A 26,086-nucleotide genomic window follows, 5' to 3' on the forward strand; every position below is an offset into this window, starting at 1 on the left:
CTTTCAGTTAGTCTCAAAGGAGCTACAAGATCTCCCTACATACTAATTCTACAGACAAACATGGCTGTAATCTTTGAATTAATATATTTTAGCTCTTTTTGATAATTGCTGAGAGATTGACAAAGAACTTTTTTAAAAAAGCTAAAATGAGCAAAATGTTTCATCTTTCTCAGTTGCTAAAGACTGAGCCATATCCAAAGTGGCAGCTTAGAACACTAGGTTGAGGCCATGTGGTGTTAAGTCTTAGAATAATAGAATCTTAAGAGCCACAAGGGCCATCTAGTTCAATCCCCTGCCATGCAGAAATATACAGCTAATACACTCCTGAAAAATGCCCACACAGCCTCTGTTTAAAGACCCTATAAGGCAATCTACTCAACTATCAAACAACCCTTAAAGTGAAAAAGAAAAAAATGAAAAGGTCTTCCTAATGTTTAAGTCTTAATTCAGTGAATCCAGAAATTCTCCCTTTTGTCCAAACTTCCTGAAACTGATGGCACCTCCGTACCAAACACAGAGAAATCAAAGTAGTTGTGATGTTCTGAAGTAAAATGCATGTCCACTGGTTAGTACAGCTCACTGGTCAGAATTGCAAACTTGTGTTTACTGAAGCACATTGTCATACTCTGTGTGTGTGTGTGTGTGAGAGAGAGAGAGAGAGAGAGAGAGAGAGAATGAATGAATGAATGAATGAATTTCTTCAAATGCAGCATGGGGGAAAAATCTCAAACTGAGTGTGGGTTCAAAACAGAAACTGCCAGATGTCTCCATCCAAACCCAGGGATTTTGACTGCTTCACTGAGTTTGAATTTCTATGCATTCAACATTGTTCATGTTTGTGATGGCACTGTTTTTTCCTGAGAGGTTCTTCAACATCTATATGGCAAACAAGGACAACACTGTCCTCTTTATGGTGGGAATATCTGTACCCTTTTAATTTGGCAGATGTAGATTCACTAAAGGGAGATTTTCACTTTAGTTTATTTTTAAAAAATTCACCAGAATTCACAAAATTCATCACTTAAAGTAAAATATTAGAATGAAGGGCAGACTAGGTCCATTGGGATATTGGTAAAGAAGAAATTGCATAGGGCTAGAGTGGCCTTTCCCAACTTGATGTCTTCCAGATTTTACACTACAACTCCCATTGCTAGCCATGCTGATTGGGATTGTAGTCCAAGACATTCAGAGGGTGGCAAATTAGGTAAAGATGGACTATGGTATTACAGCCTCATGCCCTGGCCCAATGCTGTGCCCACTTACCTGTTTGCTTTTTAAAAAAACAACAGAAGTTGGAAGCCTAGGCTTTCTGTATATATGTACACATTCATTCTGCTGCTTTTAACAATCATAACGTAATTTTACATTTGCGCAGTAGGTTGTGCTCTGTTTTTGCACAGGCTGGAAAGCCAGATTAAAAGTTAAACACCTGGTTATTAAAAAATACTGTGTGAGAAAGGAACACAAAGTAAAAAACTGAATGTGTGATTTTATTATATTTAAGTTTCTATTCTCTATGGAGCTTAAATATGTCTATCACATAGTTAATAGTAATTATCATTTTACACGTTTGATACACAGTACAGGACTAAAAAAAAATGAGGCAAGGGAGTGCTGGAAAAATATTAAGTTTCCTCAAAGTAAGTAACTGATTCTGCAGCACCATTTTAGAAAGCCTTGACCAAGAGGCCCCAAGAGTTCTCTTCCAAGAAGACCAAACCATATGCCCTACATTAAAGAATCAAGAACAACTGACACATCTTTTAATATATTTAAGATTTGATGCAAGATTATTAAACCACACTAATAATTTTAATGTCCTGTTTCAAATTAATAAATATAATATAAAAATATACACCACTTCATGAGAGGATGGATGGACTGACTGAGTTTAAGAGCAGGTTAAATTTCACTTTCAAATGTATGCAGATATGTCTTTAGAGAAAGGATTTCTGTGTAGCTTCGGCTAGTCTTCCGGAAGAAGTCCAAGCTGGTAAGCTGCTCAATGTCACGAACTCGGGCAGTGTGCATTTTCAACAGATCTTCAATCCAATGGGATTCATCCTCAGAGTAATTCTGGAATTGAAAGGCAACTTGATTTAGATTGGACTCTCCCTTCTAAAGAGGATGTTCTTTCCATAATAATTTGTTTGAAGCATGATCTTTACAGATACAGGACATCATTTGTCAAGAATATATAGTAAAGTAGGTATTGAGAACCATACCCCCCCCCCCCCTCTACATTTCATACATGAAAAGCAGGGTACAAGTGGCCAAGCAACATCAGACTGTGGCCAAGAGGGCAAAAGCTATTAATGAAGAAAAACACACAAGCTAAGGACTTTATCACATGGGGAAAACTGGGGGGAGATCGGGGGTTTAAAAAGGTATTTTCCTGGGACATTTGCACAATTGCAGGAAAGGTTTTCCCACACATCGCACTTAGGGAGGATTTATCCTGGGAAGCACCAGGAATGCTTCAACAAATCGTTCACAGGATTTTTCCGTGAATGATTTGTGGCTGGAGCATTCATGGTTCTTCCCAGAATAAGTGCTCTCTAAGCATAATGTCATGGGAAAATCTTTCCCACGATGGCACAAATGTCCCAGGAAAATGTCTTTTTAAATTCCTGATTTCCCCTTGTGTGATAAAGCCCTTAAAGAAGCTACAGTGTACAGTGTGGTTTGCTTTTGCCTGAGTCTTCTGGAAAGGGCAAGATTCCATCTCTTCCTTTCTCCTGCCCTCAACTAAGTTAATTGAGTGTAAACTACTTTTTCACTTTGAAGTCAGTTTGCAGCTCTGGTGGCACATTGGTTAAATGCCTATACTAGAGCCACTCACAAACTGCAAGGTTGCAAGTTCAATACCATCCAAGGGCTCAAGCTTGACTCAGGCTTGCATCCTTCCGAGGTGGCTAAAATGAGTACCCAGCCTGTTGGAGGCAATTAGTTTACACATTGTAAACTGCTTAGGAAGTGCTTAAGTACATTCATAAGCGATATAGAAATGTACTTGCTATTTCTATTGCTTGCTACTGCAGAAATGAAGTAAGCTGAGAGGAAAGGGGGAAAAGAAGAGCAAAACTGAGACATTTTAAAAGCAGCTGAAAAAGTGGGATAGCAAAGGATTAGTGAAGACTGTCCTTGCCATACCTGGACTGTTGGGAGTTATGGAATACTTTGAATCCATTACTAAGCTACCTGGACCTTAAGGTAGGTCACAGGGACACAGAAGCTGCTTTATACTGAACCAGACCCACTTATCCATTGAATTCAGTACTGACTGGCAGCAGCTCTGCAGGGTTTGAGAAAAGATTCTTTTGAAGCCCTACCTGAAGATCCCTGGTCTCCTATCCAAGTACTAACCAGATCCTGTCCTGTTCAGCTTCCAAAATAAGATTGAATATGTTCAGGGTGGTATGTTATTTGTGACTTCTTAGGGCTTTCTCTTGCTCTCCCCATAAAATGAGGAATCACCAAGTCACAAGTACAAGGCTTTTCACAATCCAAATTGTGAAAAACACTTTTCCAGAAAAGTCTTTCCCACTTGGCTCTTGCACAGTGGTCTCTTGCAGCTTGGGGAAAAATTGGATTACAACCCACAGAATCTCCCAAACAATATGGCCAATGGCCTTTGATTTTCAATAACATGGGGGGAAAGCCCTATAGATCAGGTACAAAATGCATGCATGCATGATAGCATTAAGAAGGTTCCAAGTTTAGTCAGAGGATATCCTAAATTGATCTAGAAAAAATGTAGCTTTGGGGAGCTTTTGCCAGCCAGCATTGAGCTTGATTGATCAATACTTTGACTCAATGTTAGCCATTCCTTGTTTTGCCATGCTTTCAGTAAGTTTTTGCTGCAACACAAGTTCTTCTTTAGTCAGCTATTGCTTTAACCCACTTCTAAAAAAAAAAAATACGAGTTGGTATCAAACTAGCACCCAAAGAAAAACAAGAGGGGGAGATAAAACTCCTTTCCTATCCTCCATTTAGGATAGGTACTGAAAATCTATGGCCCTCCAAATGTTGATGAACAACTAATAATAATAATAAGCTTTATTTGTATACCGCTTTTCCGTGGACGATCAAAGCGGTTTCCAATATCAGATTAACAATACATAACACATCATGACTCTGCTTCTCTCCCCTCAAGATGGTGGTCGGGAGGAGGACTCTTCTTCTTGGCAGGCAGAGGCCTGTTGTTTCTTGCCTGCTTCTCTCCCCTCAAGATGGAGGACAGGGGGAGGGCTATTATCATCTCTCATAACTGACCATACTGGCAGAGGCTGGTGGGAATTAGAATCCAACATTTGGAAGACCACAGGGTCCTCAAGTTTGGATTAAGTACAGTCACTACTACTCTTCTGACTTTAACATAAGGAGTGGCTCTGTTTCTGGCACATAGAAACAGTAAACACACTACTCCACATTCATTACAATTTGAAAATCAGTGTATCATGGAAATATTTAACAAGATGATTATTATTTTAAAAATCTGTACATGTGAAGCTTATTTTTTAAAAAAAAAAAATCACAAGACCAGGATATGGAGCAGTGTCATTACTGCTGTTGGACAGTAAAGACTGGCTTCACCTCATGATCAGATTGAAGATGGATGATTGACTCCCCATATGAATGCTAGTGCCATATTAGGAGACAGTATACATGGCCACTAGGTGGTGCCATGTTATTTGAAACCATCTTTAAAATCCAAGGCAAGTTGAGGTTTAGGAAAGTCCTCTATGGAGTTTATCACTGGGTCTGATTTTGACATTAAAGAGAGATTAAAGCACCTTTTAAGCATCCCCCAAATGAAGCAGAAATGGCGAGTAATTGTGTGCATGATTATCATACAGAATTGTGCAAATAAAGCAATATAGAAAATGCATTGTCGCTGAAATCTCGAAAGTAAAAAGGTGCATATTAATGCTTCTTTGTGACCACTTCAGTGGCAGGTTTTGTGTGACGTCATGTGAAATTGTTACGCATAATTACATGATTTATCAAGGATATTCAGGGGATAAACTCCTGATCTCCTTTGTGTGATACATGAGTTCTATCATTTGCTTCAGCTACACTCCTTAAAAGTACAGACTTGAACATATGGTAATATAGTTGGCCCTCTGTATCCACTGGTTCTTTACTCACAGATTCAACCATCCATGGCTTGAATATAGAGCAAATCCATGGCTTGAATATAGAGCAAACCTTGATTTTCCCATATTATATAAAGGACACCATTTTACTATGTCATTATACTGTATTTAATAGGACATGAGCATGCACAGATTTTGATATCCAAGGGTGGTTCCTGGAACCAAACCCCAGTGGATACCAAGGGCCCATGGTATGCCAAAGCCCCCACTCAATTTATGTCTTGCGGTGGGAAACCAAGGCAGCAGTCTTGTCACACCATGGAGAAAATACCTGCCAGACTAGCTGGGAATCAACACTGGTAGCAGAACATCCTCCATTACCCTTGAGAGCAGCAGTCTTGCTTAGAGGATTGAGGGCAAGAACAAAGCACAGACAGCTTTGCCCTTCAACACCTCATGTTCTCCATGTCACAACGTGTGCTGCCTGATATGGCTGTTTTCTTAGGGCTAGGATGCAGAATGAGTTTGCTTGGGGTTTCAGAAAGTAAATGCAACTGCTGGTTGTCCATCCACAAAGAACTCATAATATTTCTATCATTATACCTATGTGGATTCATTAGTGAAGCCTTGCAAGTAATTCCAAAGGGAGTCTATAAAAACACCCAGTTGCCCACCTAGTCACGCATGCTTGTTATTTGTGACCTTTATTTATATGGGCTTCATTACCCAATAAGACAGAACAGGCAGTCTGCTGCTAGAGTACATATCACTGTACTTGCATTCATGCCTTCTCTGTCTTGCTTCCTCTTTCCACTTTGGAAAAGGAGTAGAGAAATAAGCACTCTAGAGATTAATACTAGCACTATTTATAATGATTAATTATTATGGAGCTACATGTCTGTAATAAAGTTCTGATGGGTGCGATTTTAAATGGCTCATCCAAACTAAAGCAGAGCACAAATCTCTCCTTGCAACTTAAGTCAATAGAAGCAGATGGCAACAAGCAGCTGCCTGGTTGCCTGTCCCAATGGAAAACCCTTACTGCGTAAACACACTTAATGAGCACAACCTGTGAAGAAAGCACATCAGAGACCCCAAAGTATTTAATAAAGGTTGAGTATGTATACAAATGCCCATATGCATTTTATATACATATATAGAGAAAGAGTAAAGTAGAGTAGAATAGAATTTGAGTCCATTGAATGTTATGATTGTGACAAGCAGCTCTTTTATATGTTAATATGTAACAGAAATATATTTGGAAGTTCACCCTCATGTTCAGAATAGAATGTAACTATGGCCAGCTCTCTGAATATTGATGGACTACCACTCCCATCATCCATAACCACTGTCCATGCCAGCTGGGGCTATTGGGAGATGGAGTCAAACATCTGCAGAGCCAAAGCTTCCCCATCCCCAAACAATAGCACCCTTAATGGATGGTGGTCCAGCCTGTGCTCATGTATTTCAGTACAAATCCCTCTGAAGACAAGGAATCCAACAATCTTGAGGGTCCCTTTCATCCTGGTTCCTCTTTGAAAAGAATATCATCCAGATATGGGAACAAGGATGCAGTGGCTTAGTGGTCAAGACACCAGTTCTGATTATCAGAAGATCAGAAGGTTGGCAGTTCAAGGCCCAAGTGCTGCAAGACAGGGGTGAGCTCCTGTTACTAGTCCACGAACTTCTGCCAACCTAGCAGTTTGAAAGCATGCACATGCAAGTAGATAAATAGGGACCACTTCTGAGTGGGAAGATAACAGTGTTTGGTGCAGTCATGCTGGCCACATGAGCACCAGAGCAGTCCTTGGACAACAATGGCTCTTTGGCTTAGTAACGGAGATGAGCACCACCGCCTACAGTAGACTAGACATTCATGTCAACTGACTATCTTTACCTTTACCCATGTATTCTTGCACAAACCTGAAAGAAGCTATTACTGATTAATATTACTGGAAGGTGAAACAACTGCATTTTCCACACAATTTTGGAGTTCCAAAGCCTCGATTTTTTAAAAAAAATAAATAAATTTCAAAAACTTAAATTGGAGCTGCAGAACTCTGTAATTGCACAATTTTTTTTTGGGGGGGGGGGACCCTAAAGGCATGCTGAGTAAGACATAAGGTATGGAGGGCAAGGTTAAGGGACCAGATGGGAAGGGAGTGGGTGCTCCAAAATATATTTTGCCATTTAATTTTAGCTTGCAGGATTGCAGCGTGAAAGGGGCTGGTAACACCCAAAGAGTGTCAGTTTCTCTGTGCTGATCCTGAATGCCAATATCCAATTCTTTGGTCTCACTATCTCTAGACCTGTTAAATATGTTTTTAAAATTCTGCTTCTCCCTTTAACTTTGGAATTTGCCAGCTGATAAGTTATGTGACTCTGCTGTAAGAGTGGCTTTTCCACTGTTTCCAAAACCTGGCTATAGATGGGCCACTATGATAGCTTTCTTCTGTAATTCCAATTTTCTGCTTTGACTTTCTTTTTTGTTTTCCTTATTATCTTTATTTCAATGATTCAGAAGAACTGAAGGAAAAGGTGGAAGAATTTTTAAAATAACATTTCTAGAGAGAGATTTGAATGACAGAAAAATTACTCAGAGATACCCAAGGAATAATGTGAAATGAACCGAAATACAAGGACAGAGAAAGGAACTGAAGAGGAAAGAACAGAAGCTACACAATGTGATTCCTGTCTCCGGACTAGCAGCATGAGGATTAAGACATATCTTCATAGATTGCTCTGCTACACTGCTTTATATTCCTTCTGTGCATGTTTTGTAATGTACTCCACCCCTGCTCTGGACACCACTACAACAGGATTGTCTAAACGTTTTATTTTGCTTAACTTTAGGCCAAGTTCTAGAATTTGGAGAACAGTACTGTGTACTTGGTAAATCTGACTAAAAGATATTACTACACTTTTGTTGTTGTATAATGCTTTTTAAAGAAAAAAGCAACAGGCATTCATTTAAACTTACAGTGCAGCTCTCATCATTGTCAGGCCGGTGTGGGAATATATACGACAGAACAGACAGTGGCCCATCACACTTGTCAGCTGGCTGAGTAAAATCTAAACAGCTTGTTATAATACTGTAGTAGTGCGTTGGAACTGGGACTGAACTTCCTTCCACATACCTAGAAGAAAAGATCTATCTGTTACTCAAATATATGTTTAACAAGCACCTCTGAAGGAAGACATCTGGAAAGCTTCTGAGGAAAGAACTCCCACAAGTTAGAAGTTATATCCTCATTATACAGAAAGACAAAATCCTCTCACACACAAAAAACATATTGGAACAGATGTGGAAAATCACTCAAACAACAGTGAGAAGCCCACCACTGCAAGTGCCCCCCCCCCCCCACTCTGAGTTACAAAACTGTTTTGGCTTCGAGGTTCAATGAAGCTTGCCAAATAATTAGAAATGTCAGCAAAGTGTATTAGAGTCAGAACTAGGAAGGAAGCATTGCAAAGCCTCCAAATTCTTCTCTGGCTAGGATTTAAATTCAAGCCAGAGAAGAATTCCTTAACAGTAAACCCTGAGAGAAATCAGGGGATGGAATCAAATTACTAGTCACAACTAGAGAAGAGCCATTGAATCAATTGTTGAAAATAAATTAACATTTATGCAAATCACATTGATTCTATTGACCTGTTCTAGTTGGAGTGAGGCAAATACCTCTCCAGGGTGTTCATGATATTCCATAAACTGCTTCTGTTCTGCCTGTAAATCTAATTGAGTAAATCTGGATTAATGGCTTGAGGAAAGGAGCTTGGAGGGATTGACTAGGCCTGGATGAATAGGTGGGGTGACTTTAGAAATTGGACTGGCACAGTCCATATCCTGTTGTAGACCTATTTTAACCATCCTGTCACCAGCATCTTAGCTGGTAAAAACCACCATGGTTTGACATGGTGGGAGGTGATGCTACACTCCTCTCATAAAGAGAGTATAGCCCCATCTACTTTGGAAACAAATACCATTGTAAGATCTCTGCTGTTTGCTTTTAAATAATGATTGGACATAGTTATTCAACTAAGGAAGGTGTGCTTGTGGGGGCTGGTGGTTCAGCTCTAGATTTCCTAGAATGATTTTCCTCTAGATTTCCTATTTAGGTCTGTTCCAGTCTGGATAGGTTTTAGAATCAAGACTGCCTTACTAGATTACAAACAACAATGACTTCTTACCTGCCCCTGCCTTCCCATTTATATGCTGAATTCTTTTATCCTGCTCTAGTTTTTTTCTGTATGAAATTAATTTTAGTAATTTTGACTATTTAGACAGAGGTTATGTACACTATGAACTTTTCAAAAGCTACTTTTAATTTCATTTATAAAGAAAATTGAATAATTTTGATTATTTTCTGAGCCACTCTGATTGATTTTGGGGACACTGATTCCTCTCCACAAATAAATAAGAATCTCACCAAGAGGAATATATCTTTGTTCACATTTGCCTGGGAGTAAGTGCTACTGTGTTGAATGGAAAAAAAACCTCCTAGATAAGCATGCATAGGATTTCATTGTAAAACAGAATAAATTCTTACAGTTTTATTTTGTCTGGTGTGTCATGCAAACCATCAAAATCATAATCAAAGATTGGTCCACTTATAACATTGACTCCATTCCGCTCAATGGCATATCTCTTCACCAAAACACGTTGGAAGTAATTCCACACCTCTATATTTAAAAAAGATACAAAATTATCTTAAAATCAGCCACAGAAGTTTTAAAGTGTTAAATACATGACAAATGCACTTCCTCTACTGCTGTTGTTTATATAGCCAAAATGGCACCAACTGTATGCAAGAGAGAGGGCATCAACAGGCATATAGGAGAGAACCCCAAAGTTTACACAAGCAGAAGGAAAAAAACTGGAAACCTCTCTATACCAAAATCTAACTTCACTGAGGACTGAACAGAGAAACAATGGAAACCAAGGAAATGGAATGCAACTAAGTGCCTAAAATCTTGATTAGAAGCACTTCACACTACAACATTTTGCTCACATGAAGGATGGCAATTCCATCCACATTTGCGGCTTTGACTTTTGCTGATTTGATTATTCACAGATTTGATTAATAGATTCTGTTTAGGAATCTCTAAGACCTCCAGTATTACTCTATGAACAACTTCTGCCAAACGTTGTAGCAGAGAACCTAGAGATTCCTAGAGAGAATTATTTCTCTAGGCAATTGTAGGTCCTCCAGTACAATTCTATTATCCTCTCCCAGCTGATGTTGTCCTGAGGGACCTAGAGATTCCTAGAGAGATGTTCTCTCAGGTAAAAAAAAGATGTGTTTTTATGGCCTCATTTCCACTTATAAATAAATCAGTAAAATAACCCATTTGTGGTTCACATTCACAAATTAATCAATTCAAAATGGACCTGCTCCAGCCAGTCAAAGGGCAAATTTAAATTGATTCCGATCCACATCTGGTTCACACTTGTGCGGAATCAATTTATCCAAAAAGACATGGAAAAAAAACAGTGTCTAAAAGACACGGGTTAAATGGGTCTAGCGCATGGCCCCCCTGTTCAAATCACTTCAACAATTTAGTTTAAGTGGGAACCACGGTCATTTGAACCGGTTCAAACTGATTTGCAATCCAGTTTAAAAGGTAGTGGGAATCAGGCGCTTATTTGCAGTTTTCCCACTTCCACAGGGTTCTGTGCCCCAAAACCCAGTGAATGTGGAGTATCCACTGTATTGCACTATTAAGCGTAATATATCCAGTGTTTTCTCCAATATGATACTGTAACATCTTCTTTCCCACATCTTTTTGTCTCACCACAACAACCCAACACAACAAGTGTCAAGTTGAGAGAGCCCTTGGTAACTCAATTAATTTCACAGCTCAGTAGGGATTAGAATTGTTTGGAATATATTGGCTAAATTACCATATTCCCCCAACCCATCTTTACAATGAGCATTTTGGTAGTGTATAAGAAAATCACTTAACTGCTCTAACCCTAAGAATTAGATATGGGATGAAGATTTTCTGTATCTTTGGAAACAAAATGGATCTTTATTCCAGAATAAATAAAAGGGGGTTATTAACATATTTACATTAATCTAAATATCTAAAAGACTCACTTCCTAAGAAAGAAGTTAATATAGTGGTTTTCTTTAAAATGTAGATCAGGCATTATTTATGGCTGTATTATTACACTAATTTGAATCTGTAAATTAAGCAATAATTTTTAAAACTCAATAAAAACAATTTTTTTAAAAGTCAGTGAAACAATCATTACCCTTTCTGGGTCTATATGTATGTGTTCTGAAGTACAGTATTGGAAATGAAGATATGGAATATCTTCCTTTTGGGGAGAGGGATCAGGAGTAGAATATGAAAGATAAGCATTTTTTTACATGCATATTTTGTTCCCCTATAAGGAAAAACTGCCTTATTTTGCTTTTCCATTTTCCTCCCTTCATCTAATCTGCAAACAAAAGAAATACACAGTGCCATTCTGTGACTAGCATGGGCATTATACAGATGCTTCATTGTTTACCCTCTGCAAAAGAAGATGGGGTTCCTCTCTTTCTGTTTTTCAGATGATCTTATGGACACAGCCGCACATTTGCACCAACTGTGCTTCCTTGAGACTCTACTTTTAAATCATCTAAATTACGTCAATCATGTCATTTATTTTTTAAAGGCTCTCAAAACTTTCATAATACATGCATGGACAGAAAACAAGGCACTATACACTTGTCTAATACTGCATGGTAAATATTAATCTAATTCTATTATATTTCTGGTATTATGTACCAGAGCTGAGGAACCAATAACCTATGAAATGGTATTGAACTATAATACTCATAATCCCTGGCCAGAGTCCATGCTGGCTGGTGCTGATGAGATCTGGCATTTGAACCAATAACATCAGGAAGACTACTAGTCTCCCAAACCTTTTGTAAAGCAAGAACTTTACAAAAGTTGATTCTGAGCTTCTCTAGAGATGAGAAAATGAGGGCGAAATGCAGAAGAACACTGGTCAGCAATTTTTGTTTATCATTACCACCCCCATATTTTTCTCATACTACCCATTAAAGTGAGAACTACAAAACTCAATGACACATGAGGCTAAAATGTCTTGAAATGTACTAACTGTTCCCTTGCTGGATTTCATGAAGAGTCATCTAGTTAAGCCTCCCGCTGACCCCAATGTGGTTTCTTCCAGCTGTGCTGAATTACATCTCACATAAATGGGGGTTATGGGAATTACAATCAAACAAATCAGGAGGGCTGGGGAAGATTGCTTTTGTTCTCTATTTTTTTCCACCATCTGAGTGGCTATTGTTTAAAACACATTGTTTCATATTTTTCTTATGCTGGTTAAAACAATGCTAAACTAAATACCAGTAGATGTTGCACTGATGAGCAAGCCAAATCCAACACTCTTAGCCACTTTAAACATCAGACATGAAAGTGGCCATTAGATGTCATTTAGCATGACTTGTATAAGCCTACCTGTTTCCCTACCCAGAAATTGCTGGGGATCGCCACCATTATATGATACAAAGTAGTTAGTGATGACTTGCAATACTAGTAAAGGACTCTTCTGTATTTGCTTTCTGTCTTTAGAATGGCCTTCCTATTTGCGTCTTCTGGTTTCTTTCTAGCCTGCTTAGTTTTTTATTTATTTGTTTCATTTAATTTCATTTCTATGCCACCTTTCCCCCAAAAAGAGACCCAAGGTGGCTCAAAAATGCTACCTGTATTCCAAACTCTGTTGGCACAGGTGTATTATCCACATAATATCCACTCAACCTTTTTATCCACCTTGACTTTAGAATATGTTTTATTGCTAACACTGCTTTTTGTTCCTTCTTCTTTAATGTTTATGCAAACTGCTTTGTGATAATTTTTTAAAAGACAATAACTGAACGCCAGAAATACTTAAACAAAGTGCACATATAGATCTCAGGCAAGCATAATGTAGAGAAGCACCATTACTTAAGCACGGGCATCATGCCTTTGGGGAGCACAGTCTCTATATCATGCTGATAATATTTCCAGTGCCAACAGAATTTGGATTACAATTGGCATTTCTTTAAACCTAAGCAGGTTAGAAATAAACTAATAATTCTAAGGGTTTCTTTAAATCTGCCCATGTTTGCTTCTTCGGGGACATACCTTTATTGAAACATTGCTATTTCTGCACAAACATGTACAAAAAAAGTGTGTCCTGCAGAGGGAAGATAACTAACCCCCTAAACCAGCAAAATCTCTTATTCATGACCTCTATAGTTAGAAGGAACTTCCTGACAGTAAGGGCTGTTTGACAGTGGAACACACTGCCTTGGAGTGTGGTGGAGTCTCCTTCTTTGGAGGTCTTTAAACAGAGGCTGGATGGCCATCTGTCGGGGATGCTCTGATTGAGATTTCCTGCATTGCAGGGGATTGGACTGGATGGCCCCTGTGGTCTCTTCCAACTCTACGATTCTATGATTCCATGATTCTATAATAGATACAAGTGTAAATGGGCTAGAAGCTAGGTTTTATCAAGGCAAAAAATAAAAATAAAAAGAGGGTACCTACTTTTGAAGGCAGGATACATTGGAATGACATTTGTTATTAAAAATGCATCATACTTTGCTTCTGCTGAGGAACTGAGTTCTGAAAATGAAATAAAAGACAACATCATATATGGATTCTGTTGAACAACTGGGTTTTGCAAATATGTTAGCATGGTTTACTGGAATTACTTGCTAGCTTCAGCCTATATGTATAGATAACAGAAAATTCTCTAGGGATCTGAGTCTCTACTTGTATTAGAAATCTCATACACTTGGAGAAAATATTTGGGAGCTGAAACAGTCCACTATTATATTCTACCAGAATAAGCACAGCCAAACGAAAGTTACAAACCACAGTTCTCTTCAGCTTTCAGTTAATATTTCCAACAACAGAAGATAGTATTGTGAGTGAAGGGGAAGGAAGGAGAGTTTGCCTTCCTCCAGTGAAGTCAATAGCCTCTCATATTGGAAGACTCTAGATAGGTTGCTTCTGCATCCTAAGAACATTCAGGATAGGGTATTGACAGTTCCTGGGTCACTTTGCCTGCTTCTTCCCTGGAGCCATTTAACAGGCATTACAGCCAGGCGCCTTAACATACATTGCATGTAAGCCAAAAGAGCCAAAGTACAGATTAGGTGATGTCCTGCCCTATCAACCACAGAATCTACATCAGCAAAAGAGAACAAATGCTATGCATGTCCATCCCTTCTTTGAATCCCAATGTTGTGCCAACATATGTTGACAGTGAACAACAAAATCTGTAGACATTGTGCCTTAGATACTAGTATATAAGCTTACGTGGTGGGAATAGGAATCCATAAGACATTTGTCTGTCCACTCTGTATGCTGTACAACTCTGACTGTTGCTTGGAGAAACACGCAGGTCAGGCCTTACACAATTGACCAAGTGCTCTGGGACTCCAGACACCTCTGACTGCATTGAAAAAAGAAGAATTTTTCTTTCCATTGCTCTTCACATGTTCTAAACATATAACTTAAGAGTATGAGAGATCTCCATCTTCAATAGAACATTAACTGAGAACACTGTATTGTACTGCGTTCAGCTGAATTTCCTGCCCTGGATGTGTTAGGCTGATTAGACAAACCACATTATGAAACAGGAATACTACCATCATCAGCAAACTTCTACACTGCCACCTTATCATTGTATGGAAGTTACTCTAGACTCTTAAAAACTGTATCAGTGGAACAGAAGGTCTGGCAGGTTCTACCAAGATCCTATAACTCTGATACAGCTCCTGTGAAGAACTGCATATTGACTGTCCAGGGATTAGCTTAGTTAAATGCAAAGAAGTCATCAATAGAAGGCTGATCACTAGGTGCTGAATCGGTCATAGGAACACAACAGAGATTTTGAATATTTATGTTCTGCATCAGTGGAGGGACTACTTGGACAAATTAAATCACAGACCTTCAAGGTCCTCAAAGTACACAGCAAGCAGACTTTTTTTCATTTATTATGATAGCTGGGGAAAGAGTGCTTCATTAGTCCATTATTCCAGGTATTACCAACTTTTATCCATCTTAAGGACAAATTACACACTGTCTTTCATGCATAGCTCTGGCTATGCTCAGAAATGTTCCCATCCTTGACAAGGAAGGGTATCTTCACATATAAAGAAATTTCACTGAAAAAATATTCACCAACTAATCATGAGATTTCTTTATTTTCTGAAAATTTTGTTTGTGCTAAGAGTCTTGTCTTTTATGCAACAACCCTTGCCTTTAGTGCAATTTTTCCCTAGTAATTCTTAGGATGCTAGAGGTGGGGTAGGCTGCTTTAATCCCTTTATTTAAGCCTGCTTTCCCAATTTGGATCAACATTCCACTACTTCACAGGCAATTTTTTTTTCATTAAAAAAATAACCCGGCACTCAAAAGCTGGAAATATATAGCACAGGTAACATTTTGCTTGGTCCTTAGCAACACTTTAAGGGCTAATTCTCACAATATTTTGTACCCACAGAGCACACACATTTATTTACTTATCTATTTATTTCATTTGTGTGCCACCTTTCTCCCAGAATGGGACCCAAGGTGGCTTTCGGAGAGCCAAGGCTCTTCTCAACCCATTAGGAAAGCCTTGCTGAATGAGCTCAAAGAGCCATCTAGTACATCGACCAGTTTAACCAGCATACTTTTAAAAAAATTCACATTTCAAGATAGAAGCTGCCCTTTCCTGCCACTTCCTCACCTCAGGATTATACTGATCTGCTGTTCCCACACTTGAAAGCTCCTGACAGCCAGCATGTCTGAAACAGCTGCCAATTAATCTATTGACCCTGAATCTTTCTAAGCTAGAGGACATTCCTACTTCTGGTAGTAACCAATGCCATAAATGAGTTATGTGATGTGTGAAATAGTTATTACCATACCTCTCTTAATAAAAGGGTTCACATACATAATTTCAACTGTTTCCCCAAAATATATACATGCTTTTTTCAACATAACAAATTACTTGTTTCCTTCAATGGGAAGACCATTTCTTAAATTATTCATTGCTTTCTTTGTAAATGAAACTAGTGAAGGAGGACATCCAATCATTGTCAGTCATGTTTTAGAGATGACTGCAATCCTCCATTCTTCAAACCACTTCAGGGAAGCATAATGACCTGTTTTGAAATAGTATAAGATGTCCAGAGAGGCATCATAAATGTTTCGCTGTAGCCACTTTCAAAGTCATGGTGGTGCAAGATGCTGTATTTTGTACGATAAAGAACAGCAGGACGTCCATAAAGGAGGTGCTTATCTGTAAATTAAAAGAAGAGTGTGTGCTTGGAATGAAGAGGTTAAATACAAATCCTTATAAATACCACCACCACAATCAAGAACACATATTTCTTACATATGCACACATTCCGCTGCCTCAAAACTCTGCCACACATTGGTAAGTACTAATATATTCTTTATATAATATATTAAAAACTGAAAATCAAATGTGTAATGATTAGCTCTCTGGTCAAAAAATGGGTTTCCCAACAGTTAGGAAACTGCCAGGAACAATAATCGGCCAGCAAGAATTTTGCCCATTTTTCTCCTGATATTCAAAAGTCCCAAAATGTTGCGATGGAATTATTCTACAAAGAAAAACAGGTTTTTTGCACATAAAGAACAACAACCCTGTTTCCTATGAAAGAAGCCTGGATTTCTTGCACAAAAAAACCCATGTTTTTCTCCACTTCACAGCACTTTGGGACATTTAAATGTGGGGAGAAGACTGGGAAGCAATATTTGTTTTCTCCCTCCATCAGGAATAAAACTACCATAATTTGTTTTTTGTGAGTTTTTTGGTCTATGTGGCCATGTTCTAGAAGAGTTTATTCCTGACATTTTGTCAGAATCTGTGGCTAGCATCTTCATAGAAAGAAGATGCCAGCCACAGATGTCGGCGAAACGTCAGGAATAAACTCTTCTAGAACATGGCCACATAGACCAAAAAACCCACAAAAAAATATGGATGCTGGCCATGGAAGACTTCGACTTCACTACCATAATTGTTAGTCCAAAATTCCTGTATTAGAGTAGGGCCAAATCTAATGGTTTTAAGTTACAGGAGGGTAGATATTGATTGAACATTAGAAGGAACATCTTGACAGTAAGAAATTTTGACACTGGAACTAATTACCTAGTGATGGTGTGGTCTCTTTCTCTGGATGTCTTTAAAAAGAAGCTACCTGCTGGGAATGCTTTAGCTCAGTGGTTCCCAAACTTTGGTCTTGCAGATGTTTTGGACTTCAGCTCTCAGTATTCCTGACTGTTGGTCAAGCTGGCTAGGACTTATGGGAATTGAAGTCCAAAATACCTGGAGGACCAATGTTTGGGAACCACTGCTTTGGCTGGAGATCATATAGTGAGCAGGAGGTTGGACTCAATTGCCCAAGAGGTTCCTTCCAACTCTATGATTTTATGAAATCCCATAGCTCTGACAAGCGTGTGTCGAGCAATTTGTGTACAAATCATGTTCCACTTTAGGGGTGCACTTTAAAATTAAACATAAAACCACTTCTAGGTAAGCTAAAAGTAATATCTGTCTGCTTACTGAACAGCAAGGCTTAGAGGAATGGTATGAGGCACTTGGAATCATCCTAAAGTACTGTACAGACTCATAGGATTATAAGAGTTCTCAAAGGCTGTCTAGTCCAGTGCCCGAATCCATAGCTAGAGTATCCCTGAGAGGTAGCCATCTAACCTCTGTTTTAAAACCTCCAACTGTCAACACCTCTTACCATCAGGAAGTTCTTTCTAATGTTTACCCAAGCATGGAAATAAGAACATCCACTGCTAATAAGGAAAACCTCAAATAAGAAGTGAGCATTATATACCCTGACTAGACATACTCTTACCCAGCCTACTCCCAAATCTATACTGATGGAAGTCAGTATATTTCTTGATTTCAATGCCAATCTGACTAAGAAGTGGGAGAAGCTCAGAGGAGGGCTCACATATTTAAGACTACTGATTTCCAAAGAAAGTGAGAGAAAGGTTTTGTTAATTATGCTGTTAAAAAACAAAAGTGGATCAAGCTAAATATGTACATTTATATATTAACATCACTGACATTTATGGGTTTTTTATTTTTTTGGATTATAACAGATCTCAGTAGTTATTGTTAATGAGCCCAAATGACAGACTAAAGCCTAGCAAGAACAACTGGAGCTCCAGCACAAAACCCTGGTGTTAACCAACTCTTTTTCTCTGCATGACCAACTTTACACCTGTCCAGATTAGTATTGGTGCTGTAGCAGAGTCAGCACTCAAAGGATCAAAGATGAAGCCTCAGTACTTTCTGATCTGCACCTTCATCTGCATCCACACTGCAGAAATAATCCGGTTTGACATCATTTTACCTGGCATGGGTCAGTGCTATGGAATCCCAGGAATGGTAGTTTGTTGTAGTATCAGAGTTCTCTGACAGAGAAGGCTCAATGTCTCACAAAACTACAATTCCTAGAATTCTATAACGTTGAGCCATGGCAGTTAAAGTGATGCCAAACTGGATTATTTATGAAGTGTGGATGCAGCCTTAGTTCTCACAGATCAGAGCTAATCCATGTGATCCCAAGACTACATCAGCATCATGCCATATCACGACACAAGACAATAAAGACTGTAGAACACATGTAAAGGAGGGGAGATCCTGATTTACATATATATGTAATTTCAGTTTATTTATCCCCCACATCCCACAATAAATTTAAGAGAGAGAGCAAAAAATATGATCAGTTGGTTACAGGGTGTAATTACTAGGTTTGCCACATGTCCTTACCTTCTGTTCCTTTGACATGAAGGCGCCGATAGAGTTCATCCAGTCTATTCTAAAGCCAAACAAACCAATACATACAAGATCAGGAGCCTAACTCAGAGAACGTTTCCTTATTCCCTACTCCAATATTTACATAGCAAAGGAACACTGACCTTGTCAAAGGGGTTACTGGAAACACTTCTAATTACTAAAAGCCAAATTGTGTCAGTTTGTTGCAAAGCACATTGCTTGAATTTTGCAAACCAACCAGTTCAAAAAAGATTTCCAGAATCATCTTTGCCTCAAGGCTTCTCTTCCTGTGCACACAAACCGTTTTCTATTCAGAACAATGTCCAGGCCTGTTTAGGTATATTCAGATGTCCAAACTAAGAAACCTGATCATATGGGCTGAATGGATGTGCATGATGTTCAGTGGCACCAATTTACCCACCAAGAAACTCAACCCATTTATCACCTTTGAGTCACCAAAGGTCAAGAAACAACTTGACAGCACACAACAACAACAACAACAACAACAACACTACCAAGGGTGGTTGACAACTGGTCATTTGAGCTGAAACCCTAATTTATGCAGAAGCATTGGGAAATATCTTCAGTTCTTATTAGGAGATATGAGTGATAATACAGAACCTAGTGGTGGGGGGAGAGTTTTTTAATTTTTAAGCACATACCAGCTTTTGGTGGGTAGAGGAGAAAGATTTAATCCACCTCCACACATACTTGTCACAATCTGGACTGGATTTAGGTATACTTTTCTGAGAACAGAGAAGATCTTGCATTGTAGAAATAAATAAAGGACATATTTAACATACTATATTAATCCTTCCTCTGCAAAAGGAATGGCAGTTTGCCTTCTATTCAGTTTTCTTCTTCTGTCCAAAGCCTGATTCAGCATGTCTACTACAAGGCAAAAGTAGGGTGTTGATGTGACCCCTTTATTCTCCCATGGTTTAGCAGGTCAAGCTGAGAAATACAGTGTGTCCAAATTCTTTTCTCTTCTTTAAACATTTGATAAAACTGAACTGACAAGCATGGTTTTATTTTCAGTTACAATTTTGGCAAAAAGAAAAAAGAGAAAGAGACCAATTTGGAGCACCTTTCCCTGAAAGGGAAATTAATCCTAATGTAGTCAGCACTGAACAGGTCCAGATTATAATTACAGAGATCATAAAGTCCATAAAGTCAAGAAGAAGAAGAAGAAGAAGAAGAAGAAGAAGAAGAAGAAGAAGAAGAAGAAGAAGAAGAAGAAGAAGACGGCAACTTTCGGGAGGGTAACAAAATATTTAAAAACAGTACAGATTTTAAAAGATACAGAAACTTCAATACAAGTATAAATATACAAAAACCTTAATAAAATATAAATATAAATATAAAAATCATTTGAATAACATACAGTTGATTTAAAACCATTTAAATTCATTAAAAGACAATATACAAACTATTAATCAGCACAGCTTTAAAAGCCCATCCTAGACAATTTCTAAAAGCCTGATGGCATAAGATTGTTTCAACATGCTGGTGGAAGGAAAGCAAGGATGGAACCATATAACATGAACCAACCACCAAGAAGGCCCTTCCCCTTGTTCCCACCAAATGAGCTTGAGAAGGTGGTGGGACAGTGAAGAGCACCTCTCCAGAAGATCTCAGAGCTCTAAAGGGCACATAAAAGGAGATGTGGTCCCTCAAATAGCCTGGCTCTGGGCCACACAGAGCTCTATATAATTCATGCCCAGCACCTCAAGTTGTGCCCTGAAATAGACAAATAGCCAATGGAGGTGTTGCAAAAAGGGATTTGTATGGTTCCTGTACCCAGCCCCTGCTAAAAATTGGCTGCAATTGTCTGGGCCAAGTGAAATCTCTGAATATTCCTCAAACGCTGGCTGGTGTTGAGCACACCAGAGCAATCCAAACAGGATATAACTAAGGCATGTGGCCAGATCTGACTTCTGCAGGAACAGTGCAACTGGGGAAACAACCTTAATTATGTTGATTTCACTACAGGGGACTGGTTCCAATGTACAACTGCTACAATTAGGGATTTTCATAATTTCTGACAGACATTTGAATATAACAACATTATGACTTTCTAAGTATTAACAGATGTTATGGGTTTACCTTGTCATCACATGTGCACCCCAGATCATAGTCAGATGAAGGTGTTGTAGCTACAGGATAGAGTGGCCTAGCAACTTCATCTGGCATCACTGGCTTATATGTACTGCTTCGCAGTAGGTGATTTAAGCTTCCATGGGTGCCATTATTAGGAGCAGGCTTCAATCCAAGTAGATCTGGAATGGGGTTTAAAACACAGAAGAAAAGGAATTATCAATGCAACGCATTTTTCTTAAGATTTTATGGACTAACTTGCTAACTTACTAATTTACTGCTCTACGTCCAAGAATAATAAGATGACATTTATGCTACTCTGGTGAAGCACTATTCCCTTTCTCAGTCCATAAGTCAGACATACATCACGATTGCATACAAATATATCACATAGTGCAGCCAAGGCAGTTTGTTGCTACTGCTGCATGCTACTACTGCAAGTAAAAGCATATTCATTTTCAAATATTATTATTTAAATTGGGGCTACTTACCACACATAACATTATAAAGTTCTATATTCTCAAATGGAGGTACTTTTGCCTTGTGTTTAAATGAAGGTCCGTAGCCTACAAAGACTGTCTGAACAAAGAAAAGAAATTTTAACATAATTAAGGCTTGGGCAATTCTGTTATTCTACAAACACATCACAACATATGTCTTTTTCTGTGGTGGTGCCCTGATCCTTCACCAGCTTCCCTAAACACATCATCCTGGTAGGTCTATTGTGCTATCTTTTTAGGAGCCAGTTTTTATTTGTCCTCTTTTTTTCTTTTGATCTTAGCTTGCTCAAAGTTTTAAAATATTGTATTGTCTTAAAATATTTGTACACAGCCTATCTTTTTCCTGGCAAAATTTGTGCAGAGGGAGTTTGCCATTGCCTTCCCTTGAAGGTGAGAGCATATGACTTGCCCAAGGTCACCCAGTGGGTTTCCAAGCCTCTGCAGGGATCTCATGGAGTCAAACACCAGTGCTCAAATCACTACTCCCCACTGGCTCTTAAGTTAACATATAGGGAAGAATAAAAAGTGCTGACATAAATGCTTTAAATATATCTACATGTAGTGGTTTGTGTGTTGGCCCATGACTTTGGAGACCAGAGTCCAAATCCCAGCACAGCCATAGAAGCCCACTGGGTGACCTTGGGCAAGTCACACTCTCTCAATCTCAGAGAATGGCAATGTCAAGCCCTCTCTGAAGAAATGTGACAAGAAAACTGCATGATAGGCTTGCCTTGGGGTCGCCATAACTCGGAAATGACTGGAAGGCACACAACAACAACAAACATTGCATTTTTCTCCAACGTACTGTGCTGGATCATGGCATTATGGGTAATTATAATACAATTACAGTTGTCCCCCCATATTCGCTAGGGTTAGGGGAACAATATGGAAAAACTACAAACAACAAAAACACTGTTTGTACCTGAGAGGAGTAGCTACAAATGGTCTTTCAGTGCAACTTTTAGTTAAAGTTGACCACAGAGTTGCACTGGAGGACCTCGACAGTCCTAGAAAGAACATATTAATGAAATCCATGAATAATCAAATCTGCAAATGTCAAAGCCGCAAATATGGAGGGATGACTGTATATGACGTCAAGAATGTTCAATACAATTTAAGCTTCAGAAAACCCATCCCACCTCTAAGTATTCTGCTGCCCCCTACCTGCATGCTACTGATCTTGTTGTCATATCCATGGTCTCCTTGGAAAAGACATTTTCCTGTTGATTTCTTATACACATCTCCAGGCTTCCTAGAAGTTTAAGAATACTCTTTAACATAGCGGCAAAAAACATCCCTTCAGATTAGACTCCCAGAGGAGTTGAGAAAGAATCAACTAAGACAAATATACTGAGACCAAGATGGTCAGTTGCTCCACTCTGAGCAGAGCTTGTAAAAATTATATTTAAATGACAAGTCCTATTATTCCACTGTCAGCTTCACCACTGTCTAATTCCTGCAATGTGCCTTTGCTGGTGTAGCATTGGTATATCTGGGATGTTCAGAACTTGGAAAAAGGATTTTCAGGTTTTAACTTCCAGAACTCTGAGGATTCTGGGAGTTGTAGTCCGCCCCAAAAGGACTTTTTCCCAGCTCTGATTCTGGAGCACCATTTTATTCATCTCAAAGTGTTGTGGGGACCAACAATATATCTTCCAGCATAACCCAGCCTCTCTCTGGGCTGTGTTTTTAGTTTATCAGGCTCCATCATAACTCGGGCCCAAGCCATGTAGGGCTTTATTGGTCACAATCACACTACTGGAAGAGGAATTTGTGCAATGCTGGCAATATTTTTGGGTCCAAATAATAAAATGCACATTTCTAGTAATATGGGTCAGGCTTCTTCCTTGATTACAACACAGAAACATGGGCCTGGTGCAGGAATAATGAAACACAGATTATCTTAGCTACATCTAGGGAGATGAATCATTTTTACCAATTTGTCAGATTTGTTCAATGGGAAATCTCAATGAAAAGGAGAGGAAAAGTCATTTGGATAGGGAAATGCCAACTTACTTGGCCACATGCCATTGTCTTTCCACCAACAAATGAATATCTTCAATCCTTCGGTTATTTGCATAATGCAAACGCTTGGGAAGATGTTGCTTCAAATAGGGCTTGAAGTGCTGGTCAATCTTCTTGCACTGGAAAAAAAGGGAATTTTAATGGAGGCCTTTCTATCTATAAAAAAAAAGCAGGGACCCTACCTAAAGCAAAGCAAAGGTTCCTTTGGACTACAGCTCCCAGAATGACACACCAACATAGCCACTAGAATTCTGGGAATAGCCCTCCAAAAAATAACTTTTTGAAGCTCAACTGAAGGCTATTCTTGCTTAAAGATAATGCATGCACATACAAATATGTCCACAGATACACATCAAATGCTACAGGTGTTCTTTTTGCTCATTGGCTATACCAGGGGTGAGATCAATGCAGTCTTGCAGATGTTGTGAAACTTGAGCTTTCAACATTCCTTATCATTGGCTGGACTATTGGGAGGTGGAATCCAACAACAACTGGAAGTCCACATGATTCTCACATCTGACGTACACCTAGACCCTGTGTTTGATTCTTGGGATTGAACCTGTGACTTTTTACAGTGACATGAAAAGTACATAACTCAGAGATGTAAAGCTGAATGTAGCCTCTTCCCCAAGCCTGAGGGGCCATTCCACACAAAAAAAAATCAGCAAAATATTCTTGCTTATTCACGCTGATAATGATTCTGTAATCAATATTTTGGGCTTCAAGCAGTTTAACAGTTTAATCAGCAGTAGCAGAACATGCTATAAACCATCCTGGGCATAAAATGCTGTTTGAAAACACTGAAATTCTGGACCATGCCAACAACTATCAGGTCAGAATGCACAGGAAAACCATTGAAATCCACAAACAGCTAGACAACTCCAACAGGAAAGAAGAAACCTTTAAATACACAGCCCTACTGCTCAGGAACATCACAACTTCTGTAGTTGGCAACCTTCAACAGTGCTGATAACATCTGTGAGGAGGACAGGGGGGAGGTGTCGGTGGGAGCAGCACCCTATAAAGCCCCTTGTCTGACCCCAGAGACTGTTTGGAGTACTGCAGAGCTGTGGAGCCACACAGCCCTACTGCTCAGGAACAACGTCCCGCCCCCAATAGAGGCCAGTGGACTTTGCTGTTTGTTGCTGTGCGGCGCCTCCAGGGCCTGGTTTGTGATCCGTTGACCCTGCGCAACTGCGCAGCCTGGAGGATGCCAGCCCGGACCATCTGCAGCATCGCTGCGAGAGCCTAGGAACAGCTGGGGAAAGGGCGAGGAGGGGTGTGACCTGGTGAGAGTGGCACATCATAAAGCCGGCTTGCCGGTTGCCTCCCCGTCCCGCCCCCAATAGAGGCCAGTGGACTTTTCTGTTTGTTGCTGTGCGGCGCCTCCAGGGCCTGGTTTGTGATCCACCGACCCTGCGCAACTGTGCAGCCTGCAGGACACCGGCCCGAACCATCTGCAGCATCGCCGCTGCGCAATTGCACAGTTGTGTAGTGGGGATAAGGGATAAGGGGTTGGTGTATTGCTAGCTGAGCCATAGTATCTGAGGAATGACATTGTTGTTAGTCTTCCTCTGCTTTGGCTCCTTGATATCTATAGGGGGAGAGTCAATAGACATGGGGTTTGGTTTGCAGGAGGAGGTGACGGGTAATTGTGATGTTGTAACTGGAGTTCCCATTGGAGTAGTGTGGGGCAGGGGGAGATATGGCGGTAGGAGAGTGGAATTACAAAGGAAAGGAAGGCGAGATAGATGCTTAATATCTATCTCTCCATCTATCCACTCTCCTAACCAAAGAGAACTGAGGGTCAGCCCAACTGTACCACAAACCCTGTCTCTGCTCCTGTGCAATGCCAGGTCAGTTAGGAATAAGACCCACATAATACACGATCTCATTCAAGATAAGAACTGCGACCTGGCTTGCATTACTGAGACCTGGCTTGGGCCTGAGAGTGAAGCAGTGTGGGCACAGGCTCTTCCAGCCGGGTACTCAGTTAAGGACCAGATCAGGTTAGGTGGGCGGGGGGGCGGTGTTGCCTTGGTCCATAAGAACACCCTTCCTTTGACCAGGAACCATGTCCGTAAAACTGACTTCATCGAGTGTGTCTACCTGACCCTGAGTGCCAGGAACAGACTGGGGATTCTGTTGGTCTACCGTCCACTCCGTGCGCTAACAGACTCCCTAGCCGAGCTGACACAACTGGTCTCGGAACTGGTGTTGGAGTCCTCTAGGCTTCTCATCCTGGGGGACCTCAACATTCCTTTCAAGGCCAGTCATGGTCCAACTGGTGTGGCTCGGGAGTTCATGGCTACCATGACTGCCATGGGCCTGTCCCAATTGGTTTCAGGGCCCACGCATTGTGCTGGTAACACTCTCGACGTCGTCTTTAGTACGGAAATGGATACTCCGTGGACAGAAGTTTTCAATATCTCTGCCCTATCATGGACGGACCATTTCCTGGTTGAGGCTTGAATCAAGGCTTCCACCTTAAGCCCCCCCCCCGGGGGTGGAGGACCTATTACGATGGTCCCCCCTCGAAGGCT

General features: G+C 39.8%; 1 protein-coding gene across 3 annotated transcripts in view; it reads right to left on the minus strand.

Moving 5' to 3' along the window:
* Positions 1-717: 717 nt before the first annotated feature.
* ENPP2 (ectonucleotide pyrophosphatase/phosphodiesterase 2) overlaps positions 718-26,086 on the minus strand; it is a 120,149-nt gene continuing 94,780 nt past the window's right edge. For 2 of the 3 annotated variants that reach the window (XM_089517877.1, XM_089517876.1), the window contains exons 15-26: positions 23,535-23,662; positions 22,683-22,770; positions 21,510-21,597; positions 21,028-21,200; positions 19,584-19,667; positions 18,916-18,964; positions 16,262-16,398; positions 14,427-14,562; positions 13,650-13,727; positions 9,647-9,779; positions 8,080-8,236; positions 718-2,076 (exon numbers count right to left, since the gene is read on the minus strand). In XM_089517877.1, coding sequence (XP_089374003.1) covers positions 1,903-2,076; positions 8,080-8,236; positions 9,647-9,779; positions 13,650-13,727; positions 14,427-14,562; positions 16,262-16,398; positions 18,916-18,964; positions 19,584-19,667; positions 21,028-21,200; positions 21,510-21,597; positions 22,683-22,770; positions 23,535-23,662 — 1,425 coding nt within the window. In that variant the 3' untranslated portion in view covers positions 718-1,902. The remainder of the gene's footprint in view (positions 2,077-8,079; positions 8,237-9,646; positions 9,780-13,649; positions 13,728-14,426; positions 14,563-16,261; positions 16,399-18,915; positions 18,965-19,583; positions 19,668-21,027; positions 21,201-21,509; positions 21,598-22,682; positions 22,771-23,534; positions 23,663-26,086) is intronic. The other variant, XM_089517878.1, reaches the window with a different exon arrangement.

The sequence above is a fragment of the Sceloporus occidentalis genome, unplaced genomic scaffold (genome assembly GCF_023333645.1).
Source record: "Sceloporus occidentalis isolate IW3139 unplaced genomic scaffold, rSceOcc1.0.p SCAF_3, whole genome shotgun sequence".
Lineage (NCBI taxonomy): Eukaryota > Metazoa > Chordata > Lepidosauria > Squamata > Phrynosomatidae > Sceloporus > Sceloporus occidentalis.